General features: G+C 43.6%; 1 protein-coding gene across 1 annotated transcript in view; it reads left to right on the plus strand.

The window, feature by feature from the left end:
- Window positions 1-1,540: 1,540 nt before the first annotated feature.
- diaph1 (diaphanous related formin 1) overlaps window positions 1,541-22,211 on the plus strand; it is a 156,800-nt gene continuing 136,129 nt past the window's right edge. Inside the window, exon 1 of the mRNA XM_080201194.1 lies at window positions 1,541-1,893. Coding sequence (XP_080057320.1) covers window positions 1,789-1,893 — 105 coding nt within the window. The 5' untranslated portion in view covers window positions 1,541-1,788. The remainder of the gene's footprint in view (window positions 1,894-22,211) is intronic.

The following is a 22,211-nucleotide window of genomic DNA, read 5'->3' on the forward strand; positions in this document are numbered from 1 at the left end:
CTGTGAGTTTAATGCTGGGCGTGTGTAATGCTGTGAGTTTAATGCTGGGTGTGTGCAGTGCTGTGAGTTTAACGCTGGATGTGTGCATGCTGTGAGTTTAATGCTGGGCGTGTGCAGTGCTGTGAGTTTAATGCTGGGCGTGTGTAATGCTGTGAGTTTAATGCTGGGTGTGTGCAGTGCTGTGAGTTTAATGCTGGGCGTGTGCAGTGCTGTGAGTTTAATGCTGGGCGTGTGTAATGCTGTGAGTTTAATGCTGGGTGTGTGCAGTGCTGTGAGTTTAATGCTGGGTGTGTAGTGCTGTGAGTTTAATGCTGGGTGTGTGCAGTGCTGTGAGTTTAATGCTGGGCGTGTGCAGTGCTGTGAGTTTAATGCTGGGCGTGTGTAATGCTGTGAGTTTAATGCTGGGTGTGTGCAGTGCTGTGAGTTTAATGCTGGGTGTGTAGTGCTGTGAGTTTAATGCTGGGTGTGTGCAGTGCTGTGAGTTTAATGCTGGGTGTGTGCAGTGCTGTGAGTTTAATGCTGGGTGTGTGCAGTGCTGTGAGTTTAATGCTGGGTGTGTGCAGTGCTGTGAGTTTAATGCTGGGTGTGTGTAATGCTGCAGGAGTGCCGCCCTGCACCTGTTCCCTTTCCCCAGGCAGTGAGATCGCGCTGTCACTCAGTCCGGGGGGCGGGGCAGCTCCAGCGCGGAGTCTCTCACAGCGGAGCCACCTTTGATCCATACCGCCCCCTCTCCCTCCGCCCCGCCCCCTACCCCCTACCCCGCCCCCCCGCTGCCCGCTGCCCGCCTCTCACATTCGGACCCGCCCCCTCACCCTCCGCCCCGCCCTCCTTTAGCATCGCCCCGCCCCTTCACTCTCTGGCCCGCCCCCTCCCTCTGGCCCGCTTCTTCGTCCCTCGGCCCCGCCCTCACTCCGCCCCGCCCCCCTCACTCTCCGCCCCGCCCCCTCACTCCACACCGCCCTTCGCTCTCTGCCTCGCCCCCTCGCTCTCCGCCCCTCCCCCTCACTCCGCCGTGGCCCCCGGCTCTCCGCCCCTCCCTCCACGCTCCGTCCCGCCCCCTGGCTCTCCGCCCCGCCCTCCACACTCCGCCCCGCCCCCTCATTCTCTGGCCCGCCCCGTCCCTTTGGCCCGCTTCTTCGTCCCTCGGCCCCGCCCTCGCTCCGCCCCGTCCCCGCCCTCGCTCCGCCCCGTCCCCCTCACTCTCCGCCCCGCCCCTCGCTCTCCGTCCTGCCCCCTCGCTCTCTGCCCCGCCTCCTCACTCTCCGCCACTCCCTCTCACTCCGCCACGCCTCCTGGCTCTTCGTCCCGCCCTCCACACTCTGCCACGCCCCCTCCCTGTCCGGCCCGCCCCCTCCGCCCCGCCCCCTGGCTCCGCCCCCGCCCCTCGCTCTGTCCCGCCCCCCTCTCAGTCCTGACCGCCCCCTGTCCCCGTCCCCCTCTCTCACCCGCCCGCCTCCCTCTCTATCTTTCTCCCACCTCCTGGAGGAGGCGACAAGCAAACTGACCCCGTTTCAAAAAAAAACCTCCACGGCGAGCGGAGGGAGAGACGCCGAGCTGCTTGCCCGCCCGCGCTTAGCGGGCTTGCGTAGGAATCCCCGCCGGCAGCCTGCGCCTAGGCCCCGGCTTCCACAGCCCAGCCCAGCCGCTCAGGCTGGAGAAGCCAGAGCGCGGGAGAGGCTGTGACAGGGAAGCAGCGACCCGCCATTAAAAACCCCCTGTTCCTCCCAGCCCAGGATTAAAACCAAACACACCTGTTTCACAGAAAAAAAACTTGGAGAAAGTTGAAGAATGGAGGGACATCAAAGGAGTGAAGCTTCAGGTGTTTCCAGAGGCAAGGACAAGTCCAGTAAGGCAAAGAAAAGCCTGGACGAAGGAGAAAAGAAAACCAAATTCGTGAGTCTCTCATTTAATTCAATTATTGTGAACTGATTCGGGAGTAAAGACTTCAAGGCTGTTTATATTTCTCTGGGGATTTTCACACTAACTTCATTGCAGTGTCAATGTAAGCCTACTTGTGACACTGATAAATAAACTTATTCCTCTCTGGTTGAAGCAGGTCCCTTACCTGTCTGTGCAGGTACTCTCCACCACCTCCCCTCTACTTTCCTTAAACAGCCTCAAGGTGTTTTTTTGCTGTAACATTAATGGGCTGGATTTGGTCCAGGTTTTGGAGATTTTCTTTCACATGTACAGCTCTAAAGTCAAGGGAAAGTAGGTTGGACCCCTCACTGTGGTCTTTGGCGCCCTCCCTGCCCTACATTTCAGTGTGAGAAAGATTGAGCTGGTGGTGTATGTTTGTGGAAGTACAGACACTACTTACTTCCCATTTCTTGCAGAAGGGAAGTTGCTTTCTTAATGCTGCCTGTTAAATGTGCCAGGCAGTAACACGCAGCCCTCTCTTGCATTGCTTAAGAACTCGTGTACATAAGTCGCCGTTCATGGTAACGCCTGACCTGGTTAAGATAAGGCGTCAGATCAAGATCAAGATGGGACTTCTCTCGTCAGACTGGATCTTGTTTGTCTCTTTCGTGGGGACCTTGAATTGGATTCAGTTGGATTTTGAATTTGGTTTTTGGAGCGAGAGAGGGATGGGTTTGGGTTTGCCTGGTCCATTCTGAGCACTGGCTTTGTAATTTTAACTGTGGAATAAAAATTAAAAATAAAAGTCAAAGTTTAAAGCTTGAGCAGTTGTTGGAAATTATGTTCAGTATTTTCGTCACAGATTTCTGCAGCGCCAGGTCACTGCATTTACTTCAAATGAATAAGCAAAATTTGAGTTCTTTCTGTGCTAATTTAAACATAGGGAAGTCTTGAAGTTCCTTAAAGTTTACTAAAGCTGTTTTATAGTTTACGATTCTACAGTGCTAACATGTCTCGAGCTCAATTGAAAGGCATGCATTTTTTGACTAATTTTGCATGTTCGATGGCTGAAGCATGACTTTGAGAGACAGGTACAGCAGTAAAATGTAATGAAGATGTTTGTTTATTCCAGTACATACATACGTGACCAGTTTGTACAGAGTACACAGTCATTACATCACTTCTTAGCACTGTCATTCATGTTGCTCAAACCAATTGTCCACTGAGGCAAAATATGAATTGTTTGTTGTTATAGGTTTCTATTGGTATTTTGTCAAATTAAAAAAACATTTTTGCAAATGTTTTGTTTGTCTATATCTGGAAATCTGCATAACAAAATTTAATCAATTGGTTTCACGAACCTGTTGTTTTTAGATGTAATTTGTTTACCTTTGCACCACAGGCCTCAGCCTGTCTTTGTTTAATTATCAATAGCACTATTGTCTTTCATAATCATTGTCTAATATGTTATTCATTTCATTGCTTTTTGTGGGTTCTTGCTGTGCCTGGATTGGCTGCCGCATTTGCCTAGAAAAACAATGATGACTACATTGTGGAATAAATTTTCTTCTGAAGCCCTTTAGGACAAAGGATGTAAAAGACACTATACAAATTCAAGTCTTAGCTTGGAAAGCTTGTTGGGCCACTTTGAACATTGCATTTCCAGTGAAAAATTATCTCAAATTCTATCATTTTTCATGCCTCAGATTCCTTTGACCTAGTATCAGCGTTATTATACTACAATGGAGCCTTTCAGTAACCTTTTCTTTGTGGGTGCCCGCGATGGCTCTGTGCAAACTCATCTTTAGATGACAGATTGTGACTTCAAGCCTCAATCTAGCGATTTAAGCACAATAATTAAGGCTGACAATTCAGACTGGATGTTAAACCAAGGCCCTGTCTGCTTTCTTGGATGGAGGTAAAAGATCCCTACGTGCTATTTTCAAGAAGAATAGGGTCGTTTCCTCTGATGTCTAGGTCGATATTACCCTTCAATCAACATTTAGGGATGGGCAATAAATGCTGGCCGAGGCAACAGTGCACATGACCATAAAATGAATTTTAAAAACTATTGACCAGATAATTTTTTTTTAAAAATTGCTCTTTACGGAAGCTTGTAATGCTCAAGTTGGCTGCTATGTTTCCTACATCACAACTGTGGCTACATTTCAAAATTACTTGCTTGGCTGTAAAGCACTTTAGGAAATCCTAAAGTTGGGAAAGATGCTATATATATATCAAGTGTGGTGATATGTTGACAACACTTAATTTTGGAAATGGCTTATTCATCCTGTGAAGTTTTAGTGTGATATTCTTGGAGAACATCCTTGTGAATGTGGCATTTTAAAATGTTGATGCAAAATCGTTGAATTGTTAACAAAATTGAGAATGTTGGCATGATGCATGCAGATGAGGAATAAATTCAAATATCACCCAAACAGAAAATGCTGGAGAAACTCATTAGGTCTGACAGCATCTGTGGAGAGGGAATAGAGCCAATGTTTCGAGTCAGCATCATGCCACAGATGCTGTCAGACCTGCTGAGTTTCTCCTACATTTTCTGTTTTCAGATTGTAGCATCCACAATATTTTGCCTTTACCTTAATGTAACCAGTGCCTTGAACACCAACAGAATTTGAAAGCTGAATAATGAACTAGTGTTTTACAGTATTCAATTCAGAGGAACAGTTGCCCTTGGCAGTGATAGAAGTGTTTAATTATTGGATTTATTTTGCATTCTGCGTATCTGAATTTTTCAGTAAGTGGTGAAATTCATTTGCAAGACTTCCATTGGAAACATACTCTGAAAAACTACTATTTTGCTTCCAGTCAGTGATAGTTGAATTGGTTTCTGTGCAGAAGGGTCGATGTAGCATTACTTTCTGTGCATTTTCAAATAGAAGTAATTGGCAAAATGAAGGAAAATACCTGAACTATTTGCCATATTTCAAGTGTAAACTTTTAAGAACTATACTAGCCTTAAATTTTTTTCACGCAGCATTTATAATCTGGAATGCACTACCTGAGCTAGTGTAAGCAGCATCAGTAGTGATTTTTCAGAAGAGAATTGGGTGCACGTGGAAAGGAGAACTTTGGGTAAAGAGCAGACAGTGGAACAGATAATTGGATAGTTCAAGGGTGGGCAGACAGACACAGTGGGTCAGCAATCATTCCCCTTCTCCAATTCACAGAACCATAGAAACCCCCCATCTGGCCCATCGAGTCTGCACTGACCACAACCCCACATATTTACCCTGCTAATCCCTGAACACTCAGATCAGTTAGCATGGCCAGTCAACCCAACCTGCACATCTTTGGACATAACCCACACATAATTGTCCTTGATGAGCCACTTTCGTGAACTGCTGCAGTCTATTGCTGATCTAGCCTGACTAAATCTGCATAAGATTAACAAATCAGTTGTAGAATGGTTGGGGAGTAGTGATGAGTAACACCATCCTTGTTATCATTCCTCGACTTGGATCTGGTACTGATTTTTATGAGTAAGTGATTTGTGTTGATCCCATGTTATGTCTGCTGCTTGTTTTTTTTAAACTGCTTCTCGGGATATGAGCATTGTTGACGAGGCCAGCATTTATTGCCTATTCCTGGTTGTCCTTGAAGAGGTGATGGTGAGCATCTTCAACTGAGTGACTTGTTCTTTCAGAGGGAAGTTCAGAATCAGTCATGTTGTTGTGGATCTGGAATTATATCTACGTCACACTGGGTAAGGATGGGAGATTTCATTCCCCGCAGGACATTGGTGAACTCTGTATGATTTTAAAACGATTCAGTAGTTTTGTGATCTTTATTAATGAGACTAACATTTTACTCCAAATTTACAAATCAAATTTAAATTCCACTAGTTGCTGTGGTGGAATTTCAACTTCTGTCTTTAGATGGTTAGTCTAGGCCTCTGAGTTACTAATCTGGTAACGTTACTGTCATGCTACCATTTCCATTGTTGACATGTTGAAGAGGTTAGCCATTATTTATCAGCTGTGTATAGATCAACCAGTAACTCCATTCTTTGGAGTAGGAAATGGAGGCATTAAGCTGAGTCTTTTTAAGGTTAAATTGGTGACACGAGTTCAAAAAAGGTCAGGGCAGCCCTCTGGGAAATCTTGTATGTGAGCTGGGTAATGTGGTTCCTTTGTGGAACTCAAAGGGTAGACTTGTTATGGGAAAAGTGGCAACCCTTCCTTGGTTTAAGTGGGATGATCTATTTTGGAGCATAATCCAAGGTAAAAGTTTTTTTAAGTTTATTTATTAATGTCTTAAGTTGACTTATGTTAACATTGTAATGAAGTCGCTTGAAAACCCCCTAGTCGCCACAGTCTGGCTCCTGTTCAGGTACACTGAGGGAGAATTCAGCCTGTTCACCTAACCAGTACAACTTTCAGACTGTGGGAGGAAACTGGAGCACCTGGAGGAAACCCACGCAGATATGGGGAGAATGTGCAAACTCCACACAGACAGTGACCGAAGCCGCAAATTAAATCTGGGCCCCTGATGCTGAGTCAGATGTTTGGTTGACTTGAAAAGTGAGGAATTTGTTGACTGTTTACCTTCTGGAATCTGGTGGTGCATTGGGCAAGTTGCCCTTCTACAGCGTTAAAAAGAGAATTTGCCTTTATCCTGCATGTTTCACCATCTTTGGACAGTCTGTATATTTGTAATGTTGTCACTGTTATGATGTGGGAAATGGACCAACCAATTTGGCCCCACAAACAAGCAAAGATGTAATGACCAGATAATCTGTGCTAATGATGTTGATTGACAGATAAATATTACTCGACTGTCCAGGGGAGCTCCCCTACCCTTTGGAAAAGAGCCCTGGGACCTTTTACAGCCATTTGGCAGACTTACTGTCTTATTCAAAGAGGTGCAATTCTGGCAGTGCAGCACTCCCAGATTTGTTCTGCTTGAGTGAAATTTGAACTCAGATCCTTTTGATATACTGTGCTGACACCATTTAGCGGAATGTAAGAAAATCCAATGTAATCATTAATGATCACATTTTGCAAAGGAAGATTTGTTATAATAACCATATTGATATAAAATCAGTTTCCACATAGAGCACTTATCTACAAAAATAGAACTATTTTTAGTTCTTTAAGTGACTATTGGAGTATGGAAAAGGCTTCTCCTTTTGGCTCTCCAATAGGTAGTAATGACACAACACTACAGCATTGGTTGCTGTTGAAAAGTTACTGCATTAACACCATTCTTCCCATACAAAAATGGAATGATATTTCAGTAGGTACCTGTTAACTTACAGTGTGGAGAGGTGAAGTTGTTGCCAGAGGGCTAATCTTACACACAATACAATTGGAACAAAATTTAGTTGTGTTTTATACCCTTAAAACCTGAAACCTATTCATGAAGTTATGGTCAATTTTTAATGGGGTATTTCAATACCTGTGTAAAAGTTTTCAGATGGAGGAATTCATCTACTGGTATTCTACCATGGAAGAGGTCTTGTGGCACAGAATCGGTAGCATCTCTGCCTCTGAGCCAGAAGCTCTGTGTTTAAGTTAGTCATAGTCATTCAGTACAGAATGGGCCCTTTGGTCCACAAAGTCTAGACTGACAAAAATACGAATGTACGCTAATCCCACTTTACAACACAGTGGTTAACACTGCTGCCTCGCAGCTCCAGGGACCAGGGTTCAATTCCCTGCTTGGGTCTTTGTTTGTGGAGTTTGCATGTACTCCCTGAGTCTGCGTGGGTTTCCTCCTACAGTACAAAAATGTGCAGGTTAATTAGGTGAATTGACCATGCTAAATTCTCCCTCAGTGTACCCAAACAGGCACCAGAGTGTGACAACTAGGGGATTTTTTATAGTAACTTCATTGTAGTGTGAATGTAAGCCTGCCTGTGACTAAAAAATAAACTTTAACTTTTAGCCTTGAATGTTATTAGATTTCAAGTGCTCATTTGCGTACTTTTTAAAAGTTGAGGTTTCCCTTCTCTACTATCCACCCAGGCAGTGCCTTCCAGACTCCCACCAGCCTCTGGATGAAAATTATTTTCCTCAAATCTCTTCTAAACCTCCTGCCCCTCACCTTTTAAATTATGCCCCCTCATTATTGACCTTTCAACTAAGGGGAACAACTGCATCCTATGCACCGTGTCCATATCTCCCATAATCTTATACAGCTCAACTAAGTCCCCTTCAGCCTTTTGTCATCTAAAGAAAACAATCCAAACCTATCCAGCCTCTCTTCATAGCTCAAATGCTCTATCATGGTGAATCCAACATCCTGGTGAATCTCCTTTACATCTCCTCCAGTGCAATCATATCCTTCCTAAAATGAGGTGACCAGAACTGCACAGTATTTCTAGCTGTGGCCTAACCAAAGTCTTGTACAGCTCCAACATAACCTCCCTGCTCTTATAATCTTTGCCAGGACTGATAAAGGCAGCTGTCACTTGTGCGATCTTCAATAGCCTATTAACCTGTCCTGCTGCCTCAGGACTTGTTGGAAGACATGTTCATAATGTGGCTAAATGGGTTGATTGTCAACCTGTAAGTTCTTCCAACATCTCTAAGGCAGTTGGCAAGAATGAGAGCCCACATCTGGTACAGTGATCCTTGATGCAGTGTGGCACAGTGGTTAGCATTGCTGCCTCACAGCACCAGGGATCGGGGTTCAATTCTGGTCTTGGGAACTGTCTGTGTGGAGTTTGCCAGCTCTTCCCATGTCCCAGTGTGAGTTTCCTCCAGGTGCTCTGGTTTCCTCCCACAATCCTAAAATGTGCAGGTTAGTGAATTTGCCTTGCTAAATTATGAGTGTTCCAAGGTGTGTAGGTAAGGTAGATTGGATTATGGATCGGAGAGGTGGTGTAATGTGTGGGCCTGGATTAGATGCTAAATTAGTGCAGACTTGATGGACCGAATGGCTGGCTGCCTGCACTGTAGGGATTAAATAGAACATAGAACACTACAGCACAAACAGGCCCTTCGGCCCACAAGTTGCGCCGATCACATCACCTACCAACCTACAGACCTATCTATAACCCTCAATCTCATTAAACCCCATATACTCATCCAGAAGTCTTTTAAAAGACCCCAGCGAGTTCGCCTCCACCACCACTGACGGCAGCCGATTCCATTCACTCACCACCCTCTGAGTGAAAAACTTACCCCTAACATCACTTCTGAACCTCCCTCCCCGCACCTTAAATCTGTGTCCTCTCGTAGCGACCATTTCAAACCGGGGAAATAGCCTCTGAGAGTCCACCCTATCTATTCCTCTCAACATTTTGTAAACTTCTATCAGGTCGCCTCTCAACCTTCGTCTCTCCAGGGAAAAGAGTCCCAGCTCCCTCAACCTAACTTCATAAGGCATGCCTCCCAGTCCAGGCAACATCCTTGTAAATCTCCTCTGCACCCTTTCAATAGCTTCTACATCTTTCCTATAGTGAGGCGACCAGAACTGCGCACAATACTCCAAATGAGGCCTGACAAGGGTCTTATAAAGTTCCAGCATTACCTCCCGACTCCTAAACTCAATCCCTCGATTAATGAAGGCCAGTACACCATACGCCTTCTTGACCACCTCCTCCACCTGCGAGGCCGATTTAAGAGTCCTGTGGACCCGGACCCCAAGATCCTTCTGCTCCTCAACACTACTCAGACTTCTGCCCTTGATAGTGTACTCGTTCATCCCGTTGGTTCTGCCAAAATGGACGACTACACATTTATATTCTCTGATTCTATGACCTTCAAGCTGTCACTTTTCTCGCTTCAGGCTTGTGAGCTGTTCCTGGAAAAACTGGCTATGGAAAGCACATGTAAGCATGTGCTTTATCTGCTTCAAGCATCTGTAAGTGTGGGAAGTTGTTCAAGTCTTTTTCCAATGTCTGATTCTTTAAAAAAAAATGATGCAAGGAATGTGGATTACACTGGCTAGGCTAGCATTATTGCCCATCCCTAATTGTCATTGAGACACTGCTGAGCCACCACTTTGAACTGCTGCAGTCTAAGTGATGCAGACACACCCATAGTGCTGTTGGGGAGGGAGTTCCAGTATTTTGACCCGTTAGCAGTGAAGGAATAGAATATATTTCCAAGCCAGGATGGTAAGTGGCTTGGAGAAGAAATTACAGATGGTGGTGTTTCCATTTGTCTGTTGCCCTTGTTCATCTAGGTAATAGCGGTAATGGGTTTAGACGTTGCTGTCTTAAGGAGCCTTGATGAGTTCCTGCCGTGTATTTTAATGGCGAAGTTGTTGCCTGTGTGTGTTCATGGTGGATGGAGGAAATGTTGGTGGATGGGGTGCTAATCAAGCGGCTGCTTTCTCCTGAATAGTGTTCAGCTTCTTGTGTTGTTGGAGCTGCATTTATCAGGCACATGGAGTGTTCCATCACACTCCTGACATACGTATTGTAGATGGTAATAAGGCTTTGGGGAGTCAGGAGGTGAGTTACTCATCGCAGGATTCCTAGCCTTTGACCTACTCTTGTAGCTGTAGTATTTATGTGGATATTGCCTGGCACTTCTGTGGCGCAAATTTTACTTGTCATTCCAAGCCTGAACATTGTCCAGGTTTGGATTGGTTCAGTACTGTCCTTGTGATTTCCTGCTGATTTTCAGTGGGGCAAGACAGTAAATACATGGCCAGCTAATTGATTATCTCTAAAGTAATTAATTGATCAACAATGGAATCATTTTGGTTAAGTACATTTTAACATTTCAGAAGCACTCTGATTTGTCCATGTGAAGTCTGCTGCACTCAGAGCTCAGCAAGAAGTCCCACAACACCAGGTTAAAGTCCAACAGGTTTATTTGGCAGCACAGGCTTTCGGAGCGCTGCCCCTTCATCAGGTGAGTGGGAGTTATGTTCACAAATAGGGCATATATAGATATAAACTCAATTTATAAGATAGTGGTTGCAATGCAAGTCTTTACAGGCAATCAAGTCTTAAAGATACAGACAATGTGAGTGGCGAGAGGGCCAAGCACAAGTTAAAGAGGTGTGTATTGTCTTCAGCCACGACAATTAGCGAGAATGTGCAAACCCAGGCAAGTCGTGGGGTTACAAATAGTGTGACATGAACCCAAGATCCCAGTTGAGCCAATCCTCGTATGCGGAACTTGGCTATCAGTTTCTGCTTAGCGATTCTGCGTTGTGTGTCATGAAGGCCACCTTGGAGAACGCTTACCCGAAGATCAGAGGCTGAATGATGTTCGGAGATCAGAGACTGAATGTCTATACTTTTAAGACTTGATTACCTATAAAGACATGCATTCCAACCATTATCTTGTAAATTGAGTCTGTCTATATATGCCCTGTTTGTGAACACAACTCCCACTCATCTGATGAAGAGGCAGTACTCCGAAAGCTTGTGCTGCCAAATAAACCTGTTGGATTTTAACCCGGTGTTGTGAGACTACCTGCTGTGCTTACCCAATCCAATGCTGGCATCTCCACATCATGGCATTGAGAGCTGCCAATTCATTACTAATGTACTTCACGGTATTGTATTTGCTTCTGGTTAATAGCAAGTCTACAAATTGGAAGGTCGGTCGTTGTTGATATTAGTGTTGCTTTGAATGATGTGATTACTGGGCAAACTTGATTTTCGACATTACAGAACAGCTGCTTGTAGAGTTACGTAGAGCAACAACTTTTTGTAATGCTGGAAATATGACTTATTTTGCTACATTTCCTATACTGCTGACACTTTAAATGATTTTCCTGCTTCAGGCCCTATTCTCCTCTCTTTCAACATAACTGTCATCACCTTCCTTAGAAATTCCATCTGTCACCCCGATGACCTGTTGCCACATCACTAACTTTATTTGCCTTTCCAAATTCCTACAGTGTGTAACACATTCCAGATCTGTGCCCATCCCTCCTGCAATTCCTTTCTGAATCACTCTATTCAGGTTTCCTGCTTCTGTCTTGCCTTCAGAACTGCTAAAATCAAAGTTATGATGGGCATTGTCTGCAATTCTGATTTGTGGTGCATTATTTCTTGACCACCAATCTTTCTTGATTCTAACCTTAACCATCTAAGCATCACCTGATTGTTGGAAATATTTTCATTTCATCTTTGCATCATCTTGAATATATTCTTGGTTCCGTGCACCCAAGGAATTCGCTTGATCTCTCTTGATGATACCAAGGAGTGTGAATTTAACACTAACCTGATGACATACATAAGAACATAAGAAATAGGAGCAGGAGTAGGCCATCTAGCCCTTCGAGCCTGCCCCGCCATTCAATAAGATCATGGCTGATCTGTTGTGGCTCAGTTCCACTTTCCCGCCCTCTCCCCATAACCCTTAATCCCCTCTCTTATCAAGAACCCATCAACCCGCTTCTTAAAAATATTTAGCGAGGCAGCCTCCACCACTTCAACGGGCAGAGAATTCCAGAGATTCACCACCCTTTGAGTGAAGAAGTTCCTCCTCAACTCCGTTCTAAACCGCCTCCCCTTTATCTTGAGGCTGTGCCCCCTAGTCCTACTGTCTTTTTTGAGCGGGAAGAGTCTCTCCACCTCTATCCTATCCATCCCATTCATCATCTTATACGTCTCAATGAGATCTCCCCTCATTCTTCTAAACTCTAACGAGTACAAGCCTAGTTTATTCAGCCTCTCCTCATAGCTCAATCCCCTCAACTCCGGTATCAGCCTAGTAAACCTCCTCTGCACTCCCTCCAGGGCCAAAATATCCTTGCGCAGGTGCGGCGCCCAAAACTGCACACAGTACTCCAGCTGCGGCCTCACCAATGCCCTATACAGCTGCAGCAAGACCTCCCTACTTTTATATTCAATCCCCCTCGCTATGAAGGCCAGCATCCCATTCGCCTTCCTGACCACCTGCTGCACCTGCAAGCTGGGTTTTTGCGACTCATGCACAAGGACCCCGAGGTCCCTCTGCACCGTCGCCTGCTGCAGTTTTTCGCCACGTAAGTAATAGTCCTTCCTACCATTCTTCCTACCAAAGTGGACCACCTCACACTTGCCAACATTAAATTCCATTTGCCATTTCCTGGCCCATTCGCCCAGCCTATCTAGATCCTTCTGCAGACTCTCCACACCCTCCGCACAATTTGCCTTTCCCCCAATCTTGGTGTCATCAGCAAATTTCGACACCCTGCACTCAGTTCCCTCCTCCAGATCATCTATATAAATGGTAAATAGCTGAGGCCCCAGCACCGACCCCTGGGGCACCCCACTAGTCACCAACCGCCAATCCGAATAGCACCCATTGACCCCCACTCTCTGCCTCCTATTTGACAACCAATCCTCTATCCACGCTAACACCCTACCCCCAACTCCATGTCCCCTGACCTTCTGCAATAACCTCTTGTGAGGTACCTTGTCAAACGCCTTCTGAAAATCCAGAAAGACCACATCCACCGGCTCTCCTCTATCCACTGCCCTAGACACATCCTCATAGAACTCCAGTAAATTTGTCAGACACGACTTCCCTTTAATGAAACCGTGTTGCATCCGCCCTATCAAGCAATTCCCTTCAAGATGTCTCGCAATTTCCTGCTTAATGACGGATTCTAACATTTTACCTACCACAGACGTTAAACTAACCGGCCTATAATTCCCCGCCTTTTGCCTGGCACCCTTCTTAAACAACGGCGTAACATTAGCCGTTTTCCAATCTTCCGGCACTTCCCCGGAATCCAGCGACGTCTGGAAAATAACCACCAAGGCATCCACTATCACCTCCGCCATTTCTTTCAGAACCCTCGGATGCATTCCATCCGGTCCTGGGGACTTGTCCACAATCAGCCCCTCCAGTCTGTCGAGCACCACCTCTCTAGTAACAGTAATGTCATTAAGACCCTCCATTCCTACCACCTTTCCATCGCTAACACCCGGCAAATTATTCAAGTCCTCCTCCGTGAAGACAGAAACAAAAAAGTTATTCAAGACCTTAGCCATATCCCCATCCCCTACCACTAGCTCCCCTTTCTCATCCTCTAAAGGACCAACGTTAATACAATACGATCCTTTCCTGCCTTTATTAATCCCTCTGCTTCCTCTGAAATTTCAAGCTGCTTGTCTTCAATATAGCCTGGGCTGAGCCACAATTTAATCCAACCAAGCACTGGAAGGACTAAAGTTGTCAACTTTCACTTCCATCACAAACTCAAAAACATGTACCACTGACTCCATCTCTCTTTTGACCAGCCTCTGGCTGAACCTGCTTTTCATAAGCAGGGCACCATAGTTTACCCTGACCTGACCTCTGAACTTTTAATTCCGTGTCTGCTCAGTTTATATGCCAGACATGCTTTGTTACCTCTATAATCTCCTATCTAGTGCTGTTTTAATAGGTTCCCTTCTCCACATCGTGGCCATTTTAGCTCCCCTAAACCCAAATTGTGACTGCAACAAGTTCTTGTCTTGCATCTTCCTGGTCCTGTGTACCAGCATGTCACATATAAAATTCTCATTCTTACGCTTAAATCTGACCACGTTCTTTCCCTTCCCTAGCTCTCATGTCCTTCACCACTACACTTCCCAACTCTCAATCCCTCTGACACTGATCTTCATATTTCCTTCCCATTTTTTCCACCAACGTTGCTATTTATTCTGCCACCTAGGCTATGTGCTGTGTAACTGGCTCGCAAAAATGCTGCAACATTCCTTCTCTCATATTCTCTTTCAAACCCACCTCTTTCAGCAAGCATTTGACTTTTCAATCTAATATTTTCTCACTCGTTAGCAGCCACTTTTTTTTATATTTTAATGATTACACCTCTGTGTCTTGAGTTGTTTAGATCTTTGTGAACACAGATATGAGCAACAGAGGAATGATGATGTGAAATTTTCCTGACGGCATGTTTGTATTTGTGGCCCATTGGTAAATATTTTAATATTTCCAAATGTAGAACTGCAGTAATTATTTCACCAGACGGCATTATAATTTTCACCCCTTACTTCCAAGTAATGGCTCCAAGGAGGGAATATATAGATTTCTAACAGTGGAAGGGCACAGGTTTAGGAGGAGAAGGCAGTTCAGATGTACTTGCAAAGTTATGAGAGACAAGTGCCTTGGAGGTGGACACAGGAGGTGTGGCAGTGTGGTCAACCAGTTCATTTTCAAAGAAAGTGAAAAGGGATAATGCAGTACAATATTCTGGTGTAGATTGCAGTTGGCGACGGGTGAGCGTAAGTCTGATTGAAAGGATTAAAAAACAAAGGTTGATGATGCATGTTTCCACAAATTGGGTGTCAACGGTACCTCCCAGAATTTGGATTGATGATGACGTGTTTAGGGGGGCCACAGAGGTCAAGGTTTTTAAGATGATGCCACAGATGTCAGAGATCCTAACTGTTGTTGAGGTCAGCTGATTATGGCTATGGATGGAAGAGCTGATCTAAAGGGTGAAGTAGGTTAGTTGGGAAATTGGACAAATAAAGAAAGTAGGGAAGCAGTTTAGGTTTAAGCTGAAATTGCTGTTAATTTCCCCAATTGAGCAGGAAACAAAAGAGACTTAAGTTACTGGAGTTTTGGAGGGTGATGGAATGTGATAAGTATAGTGAAGGGTGAATTTCTTGAATGGAGATGCTTGTGGATTTCCTGTGGTTATGGTCACGACTAAAGATTGTGCAATAACCTCCATGATTCAAGCCGGAGGGGCTTTGATAACAAGCTTTAACATTCACTGATAACAGTTGTTGTTGTTCAGAGGACTACATAAGCTATATGGCATGAAACAGATCATTTGGTTAAACCAGCCCACACTGGCATTCATCCTACTCCAGCCTTCTCCCATCTTTCTTCATTTAAATCTGTCATCATCACCCTCTATTTCCTTCACCTGAATGTGCTTGGCAGGTTTCCTGTTAAATGCATCTTTACTATTCACTTCACTACTCTGTGGTAGTGAGTTCTACATCCTGGCCACTTTTTGTGGAAGGAAGTTTATTCTGCATTCCCTATTGGTGACTACTTTAGTCATTTTTTTTCCCCCAGAAATGGAAATATTCCCTCTGTATCTACTCTGTCAAAACCTTTCACAATCTCTGGTCAGCCCTCAGCCTATTTCAAGGAAAAAGCATTTTACTCCTTTCCTGATGCATATTAATGTTTACTGTATACATATTCATAGCTCCATACTAACTGACAAATTAATAACACAAAACAGAATTGTTTTGTATCTGATTAGATTTGCACCTTCATGGATTATCATTAAATGAAAAGCACTTTCCCGAGCCTTCTAGCTTTTGGAGGAACAAGTTTTACTTCCCATGTTGCTTGGCTACCTTGGAGCAAAAGAACAATTGAAATGGAACCTGGAAAGGAGAACAATTTTTTCACTGCCTATATTGCTTAGGGAAATGGATTAACATTGACGAGCCAGGTTTTAGTAACGTTAAAGATGCTCACTTGTTCTGAATAAAATAATGCCTTTTCTACATATGAGATGACATTTTGGTGGGATGGCTATTGAGAAGCTTGATACAGGAATAGGTAGCATGAAGCAGATAATGGAGAAGGTTAGAGGAATCTATTCCCCAGGTTTAGTTCAGTTGGGCATCATGGTCGATGCAGGCTTGGAGGGCCAAAGGACCTGTTCTTGTGCTGTGATTTTCTTTGTTTCTTTGGGAAAATGTGACCGGACAAGAGATGAGCTATGTTTTGTCAGCTAGCAATGAGCCATGTACTGACTTGGTTGTTTTGGAAGATCTGATGAAAGGTCACAGAACTGAAACATTGATGACTTGCCTCTTTGCAGATGTTGCCTGATGTGAGTGTTCCAAGTTATTTCTGTTTCTTAGTTCAGATTGTGGCACTGTGGTTAGCACTGCTGCCTCATGGCACCAGGGACCCGGATTTGATTCTGGCCTTGGGTGCGAAGTCTGCACGTTCTCCCCATGTCTGCATGGGATTCCTCTAACAGTTCAAAGATGTGCAGGTTAGATGGATTGGTCATGCTAAATTGCCCCTTTGTGCCCAAGGATGTGTAGTTCAGGTGGTCTACTCATGGTAAATGTGCAGGTTACGGGGGTAGGGCGAGTGGAGGATAGCTGGTACAGACTCAGTGGGCTGAATGGCCTCTTTCTGCGTTGTGGGGATCCTGTAGTTCTAAGATGTCGAGATTGGAATGGAGAGAAGCTTTAGGCCCATCGAAGAAACAGTGGGAAGACAGGATCAGAAAGTTAGCAAAGGATAGAAGTGAGGCGAAATGGAGCAGGACAAGCTGTAGAAATGATTCAGGGTGAGAAATGTGAAAATGTTATAGAACAAAATTCCATGATTATAATATCCATGTGCAAATTAGGTTTTAAGAGATTTTAATTGCTCCAATTTGTTTCCTAATTTCCTGCCTCCAGCCCTGAAATTAATTTGTGCTCAGGTTTACTGTTGCAGTTTCTGGTAGTGCACTGTTCTGTAAACTCAGACACCATTTTTCATATGAGCAGTGAAATTGGTGATCTGCAGCACAGTGAATGACTTGCACACTTTCCACACTGTTGTTGGATTGCTATGAAGCAAGAAACAGTTGCTAGACATTGCTGTCTTAGTTGAGCTTTATTAATTCAATTTAGGTTGTGCTTGAAACCTGACACTTTGTTAAAAGGTTATTTACTGGTGTCACAAGTAGGCTGACATTAACACTGCAATGAAGTTAATGTGAAAATCTCCTAGTCACCACATTCTGGTGCCTGTTCAGGTACGCTGATGGAGAATTTAGCATGGATTATACACTTAATCTTAAATTAGAATAGAGAAAACTGAAACTCCCAGCAGATAAGGCAGTATCTGTAAAGAGAGAAAATAAGTTAGCCTTTCATATTGATGACATTTTGTCAGTACCAAATTTGTTATAAATGAGTGATTTATAAGCATGTATAGGTGTCTGTGACTCGAGGTTAACCATTCAGTTGCCACAATGCAATTGGCTGTATGCTCTGAAGGACGTGGTCAGACCTGCTGAGATTTTTCCAGCATTTTCTGCTTTTGTTTTAGATTCCAGCAGCAGTAATTTACTTCAAAAGTACTTCATTGGCTGTGACATTCTTTGGGAAGTCCTGCAGCTGTGAAGCTATATAAATATATATTTCTTTGTATAAATTCTGGTGCTTAATGTGCCAGTGGAGGAAGTTAATGTCTTTTCATAGCAGAATAGAAAACCACAATATCGCCCATTTCCAGCTGAAGAAGTTTTATTTATTTAGAAAGTAGCTGATGTCATAAACAGGTGTACTGTCACTTGTTCATAACTTAATTTCTGAATGGCTTTTAATAGAATAAATGCAATATGTCAGAATAATTTGCCTAATACTTTTCATGGATGATTATCTTTGTTCAAAGTAGTATTTTATCATTTTTGCAGCTCTTTGCTGCAGTTTCCAAGGATATAGATTTTTAAATGTGAAAAATCCATCTATTCAAGCCTGCTTTGGGCATTTGCAGCCAGCATTAATATATCACATGTAAATTAATAAAACTCCCAGGATAATTCATCACACTATGAGCAGATAAACATTTACTCTGAGTCAAGGAGGAGATAGTGGAGTCCTGAATAAAAGTTTGGTTATCAAGGTATATTTTAATTGTCTCAAAACTGGAGGAGTGGGTGGGCTTAGGGAGGTTTGGAACCTGGCTGACAGTGATGCGGGATGGAAGTAGGGATGTGCATAAGAGACCAGAGTTGGAAAAGCGTTGAATTCTTGGAAGGAGGACTAGCTAAGGTAACTGCATGGTGTTATGGGGATAGGGCCTGGGTGGGATTGTGGTTGGTGCAGACTCGATGGGCTGAATGGCTTCCTTTTGCACTGTAGGATGCTATGATTCGTTCTTTATTTCTGACCACTTTTCCGTTTCCAATTCCCATGATCTGTTCACTCTCATAACTTGTTCATTAGTACATATTCCAGTTCTGACAGACAGTCATTACCTTGAAAGGTTAACCCAACCATTTCCTTTCCGTCTCAGATGCTGTCTTAAACCACTGAGTGTTTGTAAATTCTTACTCTGTAAATTCTTCAGCTTGGTGGCTGGAAGCTGATGGTGCTGCATTTCAATTTGCTGCACTGGTCTTTTGGTAGTGAAGGATTAAAATTTCCAGCTTTGGAGCTGCGCTTTTTCCCACTGCTGATTTTCTCTTGATTTTTTTTCCCTTTGAAATCCGATTTAATAAAGTATTAACTGTTAATCGGAAACCCAAGATCATAGCTCAGGAGCTGTATATAATTATCATCTTGAAATTGTTTAGGACTCAAAGAAATAATTCACTGAAACTGTTGGCTAATAGGATTATGGTTTTAAGTCTTAGATCAAGATACAGGTTTGTCATGAATCAGTGAAGGTAAGAAATTAACTTAGCGACAAGTCCACAGCTTGTATGCATTTCGGTGTGGTCAGTGTGTTTCAGCCCATATGTACACACAGCAGATTTTTCTACATTATTAGAAATGCTATTTGCACAGAAACATTTCTCATTAAAGCAAAGAAAGCAGAATCAACTTAACCTGTTTTCAATAATTTCATTGCACCTCTATTTATTTTATGTCCCTGCCCCCACTTTAAAGAATGAAATTTAGCTATGAGTGAGTTGATCTGATTTATTGTTGTCTCATTATTAGCATACAGTGAAAAGTATTGTTTATTGTGCGATATTACAGACAAAACATACCGTTGGTAGAGAAGGAAACGAGTGTGTTGAATGTAGAGTTACACTCATAGCTAGAGTATAGAGAAATATCGACTTAATGCAAAGCAGGTCCATTCAAAAGTCTGATGGCAAAAGGAAAGAAGCTGTTCTTGAGTTGCTTGGTACATGACCTCAGACTTCTGTATCTTTTTCTGACGGAAGAAGGTGGAAGAGAGAATGTCCAGGGTGCATGGGGTCTCTAATTATGCTGGCTACTTTGCCAAGGCAGCGGGAAGTGTAGATGGAATCAATGATGGGTGATGGATTGTGCTACATTCACAATCTTTTGTTGTTCCTTGCAGTCTTGGGCAGAGCAGGAACCATACTAAGCTGTGATACAACCAGAAAGAATGCTTTCTGTGATGCTCCTGTAAAAGTTGGTGAGAGTTGTAGCTGACCTGCCAATTTTCCTTAGTTTTCTGAGAAAGTAGAGGCGTTGGTGGCTTTCTTAACTATAATGTTGGCATGGGGGAGACCAGGACAGGTTGTTGGTGATCTGGACACCTAAAAACTTGAAGCTCTCAAGTCTATGTATGCATGCACTCTGGTTTTTCAGATCCCTTTCAACAAAATAAATAGATTTCACGGTGCGTATCTGTCAATAAATCAGGAAGTTGTTTTTATTCTGTCTGTGAACTCTGATTTGTTTTTGTTCCAGCTTCCATTGGTAATATGCAAAAAGGGGAGGAAAAGCAATGAGGACCATCAGATTATCTATAAATGGGGAAAAGCACTAACCTCTCCAGCTAGTATTGGTAGCTTTGGGGGAGGCAGAAAATCTGCGACCAATTTGGAAAATCCTTGGGAGAATTTATTCCTTGAAAAAGAATCAAATAAGCAGCAGTGCACACTCCGCCCCTCTCCCCATCCCAACTCCTGTCAACCCCAAAGATGCATTCAAGTATAACGTTACTGAAATTCAAAAGTTCCTTAAAGGTGAAAACAAGCTCCATTGATTCCTGCAGTACTGTTGGTTCTTCAGAAGGAGCTCTTCAAAATGCAGCTAGTGAAAATACAACCAAACTTATTCCAACTTATAAATCAAAGTAAGTGTTTAATAAAGAAATATTACTCCAAACTTGGGGCCTCACCTTGAACCAGTCCAAGCTCCCCACAATTCTACATAGTTCCTTATTTATACTGAATCAGCTTGTCAGTTGACTACTACATTCCTCTATAATTGGTTCCATGGTTTACTGGGTCAGCTGACTCTTACATCTTGTTCCCATTGGTCACATTACATCCAATACAAAGCTGTCGCTGGTTACATTCTAACAACCGTGACCAGAAAGATGGTGGTTAGCCCTGGCTCGATTGCTGTACTTACTCCCCCATCTCGAAAAACAGTCAGTGGATGACAGAGCGAATCATGTCAAGGAGGAGAAATAGGAAAACAACAAAGGCAGAAGAGAAGTGCGAGGGGAAAAAAGTAGCAGTGGGACAGTGCAGATGGAAAACTAGCAAGTGGAAAGCAATAGCTGGCAAAGACAAATGGAACAAGTACACTCTGGGACAGCAGAGATCGGCAGGAGAAAAAGCAGATAATTTGCCTCGCTGTGAGCTATATCACAGGAGATCCGTAGTAGAACAAGACAGACCGGGGTAAATGCAACTTCAATTGATCACCAGTGCACAATAACTCAGTTTGCCGCATGTAATGCTCCTATTGTGGGAGTTTCATGAACAATAACGCAGTCTGCTGTATGAAATGCAACTATTGTGGTAGCATCATTCTTAAACTGAGTTCGCAAAATTGTATGAAGTCTTCTGAAAGCAACAGAGTTCTGCACCATATAATTGAATATGTGAATAATTTCTGATCCTTGTTAAAATGTTCTAAGTATAAATTGGTCTTGACGTTCAGGATGTAGAATCATCACCAGGGTGGTAATTGACATGAGTTGTTTTATGTATTTTTTTTAAAACACTGGTATGTTACAATAGCAAGATCTAGGCTTGTTGTAGATTATAATGTTTCTACAAATAAGATGTAACATAGGAACATCGGGGAGAGCATGAGTGAGTTGGCATTGGCTAATGCTTACTGGTCCATCAAACAAGTTTTGCTTGCCAATTTCCTTTCCTGTGGCTGTTATCTGCTTGCTGGACTATTGCTCCATGGTTAACGGTTATCCTTATGTAATTCACCGAAATGACCAATCATGCCTGAGTTTGAACACTGGATACAGACTGGCTCGTTAACATAGGTGACTGGCCTTTACCGCTCAAGTTTACTTTGCCTTCCAGTAGAATTTTCTCATTACGTTTATGAGCTAAAACTTGTTTCCTCATCTTAATGGAGGAATATTTGGAGCAGCTTGAAATCTGCAAAGGTGAGGCCGCAGCTGGAGTACTGTGTGCAGTTTTGGGCGCCGTACTTACGCAAGGATATTTTGGCCTTGGAGGGAGTGCAGAGGAGGTTTACTAGGCTGATGCCAGAGTTGAGGGGGTTGAGCTATGAGGAGAGGCTGAATAAACTAGGCTTGTACTCGTTAGAGTTTAGAAGAATGAGGGGAGATCTCATCGAGACGTATAAGATGATGAATGGGATGGATAGGATAGAGGTGGAGAGACTCTTCCCGCTCAGAAAGGACAGTAGGACTAGGGGGCACAGCCTCAAGATAAAGGGGGGGGGGCGGTTTAGAACGGAGTTGAGGAGGAACTTCTTCACTCAAAGGGTGGTGAATCTCTGGAATTCTCTGCCC

The sequence above is a fragment of the Carcharhinus amblyrhynchos genome, chromosome 13 (assembly GCF_965287045.1).
Source record: "Carcharhinus amblyrhynchos chromosome 13, sCarAmb.v2.hapA, whole genome shotgun sequence".
NCBI lineage: Eukaryota > Metazoa > Chordata > Chondrichthyes > Carcharhiniformes > Carcharhinidae > Carcharhinus > Carcharhinus amblyrhynchos.